The sequence below is a fragment of the Phoxinus phoxinus genome (genome assembly GCF_949152265.1).
Source record: "Phoxinus phoxinus genome assembly, chromosome: 18".
Taxonomy (NCBI): Eukaryota; Metazoa; Chordata; class Actinopteri; order Cypriniformes; family Leuciscidae; genus Phoxinus; species Phoxinus phoxinus.
In genome coordinates this window covers 7,967,199-7,979,382 of record NC_136893.1, presented here as the reverse complement: position 1 = coordinate 7,979,382, position 12,184 = coordinate 7,967,199, and the positions used below count along the sequence as shown (strand labels likewise).

The window sequence follows — 12,184 nt, the reverse complement described above, 5'->3', positions numbered from 1 at the left end:
ATGAACGGCGGTGTCCAGCTGATGACCCTGCAGCTGTCCCAAAGGCACCGGAGGAGGTGCGACAGGCTGGAAAGCCATAGCAGGTAATGCCACCTCACCTGTACAACAAACCGCTTGACGTGTGAGAACCAATGAGGTTCATACTCGTGTTACACAGCATGTTTGAGCTTCAGCGAGAACCAATAAGGTTTGTTCTCATGTGTCAAGCATGTTTAGTTGAGCTTCTGTTTATGTTTGCTGATCAATGTTTATATGTGAATAAAAGCCTAAATTAAATATGTTCATCATAAAGCAATCACTTCTCTTCAGAAATTTGGACTAAACCGCTCAACTCAAATGGATTAGTTTTACAATCTCTTTATGAACTTTTTGAAGCGTCATAGTGGTAGTTGCGTTGCTGTCAATGGAGGAACAGAAAACTTGCAGATTTCATCAAAAAGATCTTCATTTTTGTCCCAAAGATTAGACGAAAGTGGTTTTAATCTAAATGGGTTTGGAACGACATGAGAGTGAGTAATTAATGACAGAATTTTCATTTTTGGATGAATTCTTTATTCTTTAAATCCCTTATATCCCTTTAAATATAAAGGTTCCACAATTCGGTTCTCGCAGAAATGCCTTTTTCATAGTTCCTATTGGTGCAAGTAGCCTACCTGGTTTTTGGCATGTACGCACCCCAGAGACTGGGTGATTTTAGATATAGGAACGCCTTTTGGGGTACTAAATTAACTCCTACTTCAGTGTAGAGTCTAACCCAGCACAATAAGAACTACCAGTGACGTAGGTGTACCGTATGTTGACTGGCCGAACGCATAATACGACAAAAACACAGCTCTGGTCACAGCGTCCTCCACCCTCCAATTGTTGACATTGTTGAATGGCATGCTTGAATAATGTCTCCATCTGCTGGCTTTTAAAACTTCTTGTCATCCTAACAGAGCTGTACGTAATGGAGTGCAATAGAGCAGCATTATGAATATCAAATATTGGCAATTTGGCCATTTCTAGATATTTGTAGGGACTTGTCCCACTCAATACCTATATACAGTCCTGACTGAGTTCTTATAACAACCCGGTGCGGAAACCCTATAGAAGAACCATTTTTGGTTCCCTTAAAGGCTAAAAGGATCTTTTTTTTCTTTAGTGTGAAGAACATATTTGTCTTTTTTAACACTATAAATGTCTTTATATTTATTAGAAGGGATTTGAACAAATATTTGTTGTTTCCCACTTCGCATCTCATCATAAATGTTCGTTCAGAGAAACCATAAGTTGACTTCCTGTATGCTAACGATGGCAATTCTGTACTGTTTTTCATTTTCTATGACACTGACACTCTTAATCTAAGAAAAAAACAAAACAATAAACCTCCATCTTATGTTTTCCACAATGGCCGTGCCAAACAAATCTCTCGCTGTGCTTTTATTGCCGTGCAGCGGTGGATTGATGCTAATATACTGCGGTGTGCCAGTGTTGGCAGCTGGCAGTCTGAGAGACAGCGGTGTCTCTCAGTAAGATTAGCCCCTGATACTGGGTAATTGCCAGTGGCACAGTTGCTAATCCGTTAGCTCATGCCTGTCTCTCTGCTTACTTATCGCTCTATAACCAGAGCTGAAAGCTTGAATGGCGGGAGAAACAGAAAAGGAAGAGGTACAGACAAAGAAAGGGAAAGACATACGCTTGTTTTCACTTCACTTGGCATCAGCTAACCAGTAAGACTAGTTTGAACGGTTGTGATGACTACAGGCCCCAAATCAGACCTACAGAAAGTCTTCTGAAGTCATACTGGAGCTTTTTGTGATGAACAGACTAAATTTAGCTTGAAATTGACATTTTCCCCTCTACCGCAGCTCTCAAATCAGATATGGTGCAGTTAGACACATGATGTCAAGCATTGTATGTTCCAGAGTGTCTCGTGACCAAACGTTGACGTGACCTGTTCATCGCCATGTTTGATTTAAGAGCGAGTGGACGGAAATAAAGCTGTGAAAGATGGAAGTGCGGTACGCTAAATGTACTAAACTTACAAAACCCTATAAAACAGCAACACAGGCCCTTCACAGGCCCATTTTTGGACATTTGTGGTACAGCTCTGATGTTATTAGAGAGACTACATGAGGAAAGTGAACTGGGTCCAAAATACACACTTGCCAAATGTGGGTAAAATTGCATTTAGTGAGTAAATAAAAGGGAGTAAGTCGCCAGTTGGCCCAGTATTAGGCACAGTAGCATTAAATGGTTTAAATCAAATTGTGAGAATAATAATGAGATATTTAGCAATGCAAATCAAACCATCTACTAAATAGTCAGTGGGAAAGTGTACCATCATTAGTTTACTTAACATACTAAAGGTTTTTTCTCTCTCCAGAACTTTACATTCATGAAAATATTTATATCAGTGTTATTTTTATATTTTTATAGGCTATCCTTTTATTAATATTTTTAAATTGCTTATTATTTTTTGTTTTTATTTTCCTTTTTATTATTATTTTTTTTAGTAATTTTATGTGATTTTGATGTTTTTCTTAGATTTAGTTTAAAAAATAATAATATTTCTAAATATTATATTTCTAAAAATTAATTTTTTTATGACAAAACTATGATGACCAAAAATAATTTATTGGCCCAGTATAGAGCATTTACGTTCCATAACATTTGTTAACACAAGTAACATTTTGCTATATGCCGACATATTTGATTCTTTTCTTGCAGTTTATCAATTCCTACCACACTTATTCCCTCGTTTCTCCTTCGTTCACGTCAGAGCCGTGTGATTTAGTATATTAGCCGGTGGATAAGCTTCTAATTTCATTTGGAATAGAGTATTTAAACTGGGATTTTCTGTCTCTCTCTCTTCAGAGAGAGACCCCTGGGTATGTGTAGTAATTGAATTTGCTTTATGTCTGTCTTATTGTCTGCTGTTTTGCGTCTCTGTTCAAGCAGTCTGCTGACGTCAAAGTTGTGCCTTTCACTCTATGGGCTAAGAAGGTCTGTAATACCTGGAGAGAGCTAGCCGTTAGCATTCCCATTCATCTCATTGGCAGCTACTCAATTGCAAATTTGTGTGACATGCTGGGTGGAAAAAACCCTGACAATCTTGGGGTAAAGTCCTCCATAAACTGCTTCTTAGCTCTTCTTTTTCCCAAAATGCACCTCTTCACTTCGGCATCGATATCGCATTAACTTGCTCAGAGTGTAGATTTTCTCCATTTCTAATTACACCAGAGGAAAGCGCACCTAACCGGGGGCAACAGCAAGGTTTGTTATGCCGAACTTTCTTTTCTTTATCTCGGATTTTCTCTCTCACACACACACGCACCCTTATCACACCTCTGTCAACAGTAAGCAGCCCTGATAAGCTTTGACACTGAAATATGTAAAATATACATGTTGTTCTGCCTTGTTTTTCATGCAGCGAGATGAAGCGAGACAGGCAATGAGAGGCGGTAGAAAAAAAACAATGCGTCTGATTGGATGATTCAGATTCAATTCTCTTCATGTAGGTAACAAATGAAAATAGTCTTAAGCCTCACGTGCCTTTAGGGAGATGGACTTCAGCTGCTGCCCATCCAAGTCTGGTTGTGATTGGATGCTACCAAGCTACATGTAAAACAACCCCTCTGAAACCAATTACAGACCACTTTTCGCTCCATGTTTCGTTATGCTGTATTCGTTATTGGCATCGCTCTGTACAAAAAGGCAATTTTTGAGACTATGGTCTATACGAGGCTCTAAGATTGGCTTAGGGGGAGAGGGATTTGAGAACATATGCTACAAACTAGCAATATTTGATGGGAAAATAGGGAAAAAAGGAAGCAAATTAGGGCCCTGGAAAGCTACATAACTAAAGCGACAGACAGTGTTGGGGTAGTTACTCAAAAAAAGTAACTAGTTACTAGTTACTAGTTACTTCTGTAAATTGTAATGAGATTACTTTACTAGTTACTGCATTTGAAAAGTAACTTCACTACTTATTACTTTACTTTCCCGTTTCTTAATTTACCGTGTAGATACATGGACAAACATAGCCCTATCATCATTTAGCCTGCATGTCCGCATAGTGTTTATAAATGTAGCCGATAAAAATGGCATGTAAAACCATATAAAATAACAATATCCCTGTCTGCACAAAGAAATATGCCTCACTGTAAAATCTACAAACAACAGGATTATGTCTGTGGTGGTAGACACATGATCAGGGCTGGACAGAGATAAACATTATATTTTATTTTGACGGAAACTGCAAAACTGAAACTTTCTTCTCCATCTGTATTTTGACCATAGACCGTATATAAGAGATTTTGACAGATACACTGACACTGCACGCTCGCTCAAAGCCCAAAGGGGGAGGTGTTTAAAGATGTGATTGGGCCAGTCCAGTGTCAATCAAGAAAATAACCAATGGGCCAATCTACGTGTTTCATGGGCCGGTCTGTCAGAAAAAAAACTAACGCTGACTTTTTTTAACCAATGCATTACACCGGCACTTACCCAGCGCCGCCAATTAAGCAAAACAAAACGAATGGGCCGCCGATGTACGAGTTTTATGAGCCGTTAAGACAAACGAACAAAAAAGTTTTAGATGCATCGGATCGGCCCAAAAAGCCGTGAATCTCCCGGTAGTCCCGATGGCCAGTACTTGCCTGCCAGGGCATAGAGTGAATTTCTGGCAAATATTTTTGTCCTTTCGAGCAATAAACTGAAAGTAATGTTAATATCGCCACTGGCCGAAACTCGCGTCTCCGTCTCCATCTCCATTCCTCTCTGTCCTTCGCACCAGCAGTAGTCACTCAAATCGATCTCTATGGCAACGGTGCCCAGGCAAGCACACACACACAGGCGTGCACGCACCACTTCGACAGATCAGAGCTTTACACACATGAAAACACGGCTTGGGTAACGCAGGAAAGCGCGTTCCTATAGTCTAGTAAAGTAGTATAGTTACTGATATTTTTAGTGTAATGCGTTACTTTACTTCGTTACCCAAAAAAGTAATATCGTTACTGTAATCCGTTATTTTGTAACTCGTTACCCCCAACACTGGCGACAGATATGGCAGAACTTTGATGCATTTTTCCATTCTTCAGCAGATTGGTGGAAGCTCTATAAATAGGAGGTTTTCTGGGTGAAATCCCAAGTGAAGCTGTTGTACCCGTAAGCAAAGACACTTAACCTCAATTACATCAGGAAGCATGCAGCCGCAGACGTACGGAGAGGGGGTGCCAGACAGAACTGTGTTGCGTATCTGAGAGGCGAAAAGCGCAAGTAGACGTTTCTACCAGTGGATTTTGACTGTAATTTGTCGCCAAATGTTTTTTGAGAGATTTTACCCATGCTGCATTTCTGTTTTTGCCAAAAAATGAAAGACCACCTTGCTGATGAAGATCAGGGAAAGACAAACAGAAAGACGATAGACAAGCGCAACATCAGGAAAGCGTTAAGCCGCCTTACACACTGTGCAGGTGGCTTGTGGGCGGATGGGATCTGGAAGACGGAGGTCTTCAGACACCCCAATCTGCCCCTATTCTTTTCACCCGCCGTCTTCTCCGAGTCCTCCCCCTCTCCCTCCATTGTCGTCCTCCCACCCATCGGCGGGGGGTGCGGGGAAAGCGGTACACAAACAGTAATAATCTCGCCACTGGAAATCGACAGGAGGTTTTGTGCATTCTGGTGCACTTTAATCTCAGTAATTGCATATATTTTTTGAAATGTATCGTTACCCAGAGCTGATAATGAAGGGAGATTTACTTAACTGTGTGTAATTTAACAAGGTCCTGGGGGAGAACGTGTGTGTATATTAGTGTTCTCCCACTTGTGTTGAGAGATATTATTTTTATCTATCATTTCGCTCTAAGGCTGATTTAATTAGAAACGTATAAATTGTTTTTTGAACATAATAAAAGACATCTAATGTAGGTTAATTTTAGTGGAATCCCGAGCGACAGTCTTCAGTCGAAATTCTGTGATTTTCAGGTCAAGACTAGATGGTTTACAGTATATGCTCTATCAACACAGCTTGCCTTTATTTTGCTACTCAGGTTGTTGCATTGACAGTACAGTGCTGTCTGAGGCATTATAACCGTACTGAACAGCTCCAAAACTATTACTTTATTTTTGCATGGCCAGACTTACATTAAGTCTGGTTCACATTTCGGCTTGTTTTGATCGATGTGTGATGCAACCAGCGACGACTTGTTTTTGTGTGCTGTTTAGGGAATTTGGCGAATCCAGTGAATAGTTCTTCCTCAAAAGTGCTCATTATATCACTGCTCCCTACCTTGTTCCAGGCATAGGGAAGTTGCATGAAGTCAGCCAAAACGATTTTTTAACTGGCAAACTCTTGCCAGTTATGAATGGAACAGAGTTATGAAACATTCAGAACTGAATTGAAAATGCCTTTTAAATTCCAACTCAACTCAGCTCAATTTGAATTTAATTTGAGGTTGCAGTCAGGATGCAGAATTGCAGTTTGAATGTGAATGCAAGGATGTAGTTAAAATTAAAAGAAATAAATGTACCTGTGATATCAAGGTGAATGTTTGTTTGATGGGCGAAACAAAAAGATAAAAAGTGGATAGATAGATGGATAATAACTAATAATAATATATTTTTATTTGGTTTGCTGTGGTCAGTTAAATCTTTTTTTATTTTATTAACCACCTGCATTGAATTTATTTTGCAATTCTTTTAAATTGCATTAAATTCCTCTTCCTGTCACTCATTTTATACTTCAATTCTTATCTGCTTAGTGATGCTGAGACTATGTTACTTTGGCTCTACACAACCAACAGGAAAATCTGAATTTAATGGCAAACTTTCTCATTTCACACTTGTTGAAATTACAGTTTTCTATGCAATGTCATTTTACACATAGGGGTACCTCAGGGCTCAATTCTAGGCCCACAGCCATTGTGGCAGTGATGCAGCCGAGACCTGGCTCCAGGTTGCCGTGGAGACCTTGTGGTCGAGAGATCAGGCGTACAGAGTACCTGTAATTACCTCATGATGGCTGTTATGGGGCGCCATCCTGCTGTTACCACGGCACATCATTCACCATATTTGTTTTGTCATGCCACACCTGTCCTCGTTACGGAGAATAATCCGGCTAAATAAATCACATTATCCCACTGCCTTGCGCCATGCGGCTCTGAAGCGTGGATCCGAGAGCCTGGGTAATAAGTTTCAATTAGAGGATGGATGGAGGGGGGTTGGAGGGAGGTGTTTCGCCAAGCCCAGCATTAGGGGCTTCTGCTCCCCTGCGCCAAGGGGTGATTTGTCTCCATTAAAATGCAAGGTGTCTGAGTTTGTGTTGGAACTCTGAGACTATAAGGAGCTACAGGGTTCAATCCCAAGACATGTGCACTAACCAGTGGACCATTATGTGGTCTACAGATATTAGAATATCCAGAGTTTTTTTATTTATTCCAAATTTCCTAATTTTGTTCTCTGTCCTTCTACTCATCATGGCAAAAAGTCCAAAAAGAATATTTGGTTTGTTGTATTTTAGGCTTTTATATATCCTGCTCCGTCTCCAATCAAACTAATATATCTATTTTCATAATTTGACAGCTGTTTCCAGAGACCGGACCACGGCAAGGCGGAACCAGGCTCACCATCACTGGAGAGAATCTGGGTCTACAGTTCAGAGACATTATGACAGGTGTTCGGCTGGGAAAAGTACCCTGTGTTCCTATTGAAGAGGAATATGTTAGCGCGGAAAGGTGGGTAATACTTGCAAGATTTTTGGAAAACAGCTGTGATGGATAGAAATACAGTGTGTTAAATGTATTGTACTGTTGTTTAACATCATGAAAATTGTGCACGGGAGAAGAATGTCTTTCTGAAATAAAAAATCAGTTGATAAAAGTGTTTTCTTCTAAGTTGTGCAAATTACCTGATCTAGGGCCTTTATACAGTTTGTGTCATTGTAAAGACTAAGTTTAAACATTCAAACCTAACTATAACACTCTTTTTCACTGTATGATCTATCAAAATCAACCTACAAAGTGTGTTTTTAATATATTATTAGTTCTGATAAGTGTCTAGTAATCATAACACGTTTTACCAAATCTAAATGAAGAATCCCTGCAGTGCAGAAATCAGTGCAGAAAATGCAGGAAAAAAGTCTGCAGATTCAGTCTGGGTCGGCTCATAAATCAGAAACAGATTAATTATGGTAATAATATTTACTTGCGCTGTATCATATAAATCCATCCATTCACCTTCCTCCCCTTGAGGCCTTTGGTAACTTAGCACTGCTGTTAATCACGAACCTTAAAGAGGATTCTGACGTGTCTTTCTTCCGCAGGATTGTGTGTCTGCTGAATGACGCCACAGGATACCGTGTGCAGGAAGCCCAGGTGGAGGTGTGCGTGAGAGACTGCCTGGCTGACTACAGAGCCCTCTCACCCAGGGCATTCACCTTTGTGGTGAGCATCTAGGAGTCTGGAGACACTTAATCCTACGGATACATTCAGATCTTGTTGCCTTTGGATAATTGTAATTATGCTAATTGGATGCATATAATTCCAAACAAACACTTGTGTATAAATGCAGTACCGTTCAAAAGTTTTAGACCAGTACATTTTTAAAAAATGTATTATTTTATTCTGCAAGGACACATACAATTGTGACAGTAAAGACATTTATAATGTCACAAAAGATGCAAATAAATAGTTGGTTTCAGTATTCTTTGACAGATAGAAAGTTCAAAAGAACATCGTGTTACAGTTTCCACAAAATATAGCAAGCGGCAGCAAATCAGCATATTAGAACGGTTTTAAATGATCATGTGACCAAAAAATAAATAAAAAATCAGTTTCCCACCACAGAAATGAATAACATTTTAAAATAAATTAAAATAAAAAACTATATTTAAATTATAAACTAACTTTTAAATTGTAATACATTTCACAATATGACACTTTTTACTGTATTTTTAATCAATTTAAAACAGACAAGATGAGCATATGATACTTACTTTAAAAACAACAAATATTTGAACGCTAGTGTATATCAGGAACGCATGAAGTTAGATGGGTGACGGCCAATATGGGTATAATTTGTACTAATAGTGTTGACAAAATGACAATAACAATGAACTTCTTTAATGCATGATTTTCTTCCTCAGACGCCATACTTCGCACGTGTCCAGCCCGCTCAGGGACCCCTCTCAGGAGGAACCAGAATCACTATTGAAGGAAACCACCTCAACGCTGGCAGCTCTGTTGGGGTCAACATTGGGCGTCACCCTTGTCACTTCAAAAAGTGAGTACTGCTCTTCTATATCTTCTGTGTATCTTTTAGCAGCTATGCCATACACCTCTGGCATGTTGATGGTATGAAGTGGTATATACTATGAAAACATATTGGGGACAGTCACAGTGTCAAATGCATCTGCCTAGAAATAATTCAAAATATAAATGATTATTCAGCTCATTTGGGTGATCAGAGTGTGAGTCCATCCTGTGACCTGTTTAATAATACGGCAAAAGTCCCAAAATATATATATATATATGAAAAAAAACATAATTGTCTGTTTGGCTGCCCTTCTGTCTGTCTTGTTATCGGTTTATCCCTCCATCTGTCTGGCTTTCTTTCTAACTTTCTGTTTCTGTCTGTCACATAGTTTGTGTTTGTTTGTTTGACTGTTTTATATGCTCCATAGGCTCTGTGCCAGTTGTTTTGATGGTTAGCCTAGCCTGTTGGCTGTTTTGGTGTAGCATTTTGCCAACATACAGTCTCCGCTTGCTTGTTAATGTGGTCCTTTTTCTCTTACCCTCTGCTTATTCGTCTGCCAAGTTGTCTCCCTCTGTCTTTATCTGTATCCTTCCAAAAAGCTGTCTTCCGGCTTCTCACCTTAGCACGTCCACCTGTCATTCCGTCAGTCAAAACACCCAGGCCCATTTTTTTTTACCCCTCGGCATGTATCTACAGCATAAAGAGACACTTTGAAGGCACGAACATCAGCCACGTAATGGCACATGCGGTCCCGGTCGATTGTGCGCTTCCGTTTGTGGACGGGGACAGTGAATGAGTGTTCCTGCTGTCCGCATGTCTATCTGTAGCACCAGACCGCTCTGCATTGCAGCGGAGAATAAAAAACATTGTCTCGCTGCCAAGTCTCAGACATGAGAGAAGGAGAGAATGAGGATTACCGCGGTTCTCGCTGACTGAGACGTCAGCCACACCTGGTCTCAGAGCCAGGGTTCGCTTCAGAGAGAAGGTCCACATCCTGTTAACCCATTGTGCGAGGATGTTAAAGTGATAGTTCATTCAAAAATGTATATTCTTTCTTCATTTACTCGCCCTCACATAGTTTCAAACATGTATGGCTATTAACACAAAGGGAGAAGTTTTGAAGAATGTTCATGCTGCTCAGTTCAGGACAATGAAAGTGGATGGAGACTAGGGCCATTTAGTCCACCCAAAAGTGAAAATTCTGTCATCATTTACTTACTTTATGTCGAAACTATTCTTTCTATTCACAAATGAAAATATTTCAAAGAATGTTGGGGACTAAATAATATTGGAAACCATTGATTTCCATTGTATGGACAAAATAAAACACTGAGACATTTCTCAAAAAAAAAAAAAATATATATATATATATATAAACACTTTAAAAACCAAAGTGCTGTACAATTTCAACTAATTAAATTGTTTATGTTCCACAAAAAATAAAAATAGGGCATACAGTTAGTCACCATTAGGGTGAGTAAATTTTCACAAAATTATTTTCATTTTATGGTGAACTATTCCTTGAAAGCATCATGAAACACATACAAATTTTGCACTATATTTAAAGTCTTTTAAAGCCATTGTATGAGTAACAGACTGAAATTTCATTCATTATTCACTGAAAGTCTTGTATTATTGCCATAGTGCCCATTGCACTTTCATTGTGTTGAAAAGAGCAGCTCGGACATTGTGTAAAACATCTACTTTTGTGTTCTACAGAGAGAAAAAAATGAAACGAGTTTCAAAAGACATGAGACCTTCGTTTACGGCTGAACCATCCCTTTCATATGCCCTGCTTCTTTTTGTGTGTGTGTTTTGTGTCTTCCATTCATAATATCCAGTGAATTTATATTCAAATTTATTCTACATGTCTCTAATCCAAATTACATATTTAAAATGCAAAATCTCCCAAAAAAATATCCTAAAGCAATGGTTGCATTTTGCACTTCATTTCATTGAATGTCTGTATATTTTACCTTTGAGGAAATTTGTGGCTTATCCGCTCCACAACTCGCTCTCTTTGCACTCTTCCATCTTTTTTTTTTGTGTTTGTTTGTGACAACCACCTTGTCAAAATATGTGCAGTCTTCTGAGGATTTCTGGGGTGTGCATCTTGAAAAGCGTTCCCATGGCAACGTACTAAGGGGATGTGCATGGAGATTGCAGGCACGTCTCCAGTACAGGAGGAGAGAGTGAAGCAGACAGACAGAGAAAAACAGACCCGAAGTCTTTGAAACCCATATGGTTGTTAACACAAATGATAGAGCTTCATCAAACAAACTTAACTCTTACTGAGTACAGAATCTGTGTCATGATGAAATATGAATGTGATGACATGCTTTAACAGCGCATGCTCTGATTGCGATGAGAATTAGTAAACATTTCAGTTGCTTTTGCTCTAACACACCTCTGCGCTTCCTCCACGACTGTAGGCGGAGCTCTAAAGAGATCGTGTGCGTGACCCCAGCCGGCGTGAACGCGGGAAGCACTCCGGTTATGGTGGACATCGACTCTGCTGAGCTGAGGAACCCCGAGGTGAAGTTTAACTACACAGAGGACCCCACCGTCCTGAAGATAGACCCAGACTGGAGCATCGCTAGGTAGGCGTTTGTGTTATTTGACTATTTAAAATCGCAACATTGTGACTTCAGAATAGAATGGAAGCATGACTACAATGTTGGGTTGTTGGCACCATGGTCTAGTGGTTTGTGTATGTGTCCTGACACATTAAACAGTGCCAATCATGCAGCCTTCTTTTCTTCTCATCGTCTTCAAAATGAACACTTTAATTTAGGGTCCAATTCTCACTATTAACTAGTTGCTTATTTGCATGCATATCTAGCATGTAAATGTCTTCCCACTCTAAAAAATGCTGGGTTGTTTCAACCCAATTTTGGGTAAAATATGGACAAACCCAGCCATTGGGTTAAAATTTTCAATTACA

The 12,184-nt window shown here is 39.5% G+C and overlaps 1 protein-coding gene across 1 annotated transcript in view; it reads left to right on the top strand.

Annotated features, from left to right (window-relative positions):
• The window catches only part of plxna1a (plexin A1a), a 220,602-nt gene that overhangs the window by 167,593 nt on the left and 40,825 nt on the right, over positions 1–12,184 (top strand). The window contains exons 13-16 of the mRNA XM_079589633.1: positions 7,570–7,721; positions 8,309–8,429; positions 9,131–9,267; positions 11,673–11,840. Of these exons, the coding sequence (XP_079445759.1) occupies positions 7,570–7,721; positions 8,309–8,429; positions 9,131–9,267; positions 11,673–11,840 (578 nt within the window). The remainder of the gene's footprint in view (positions 1–7,569; positions 7,722–8,308; positions 8,430–9,130; positions 9,268–11,672; positions 11,841–12,184) is intronic.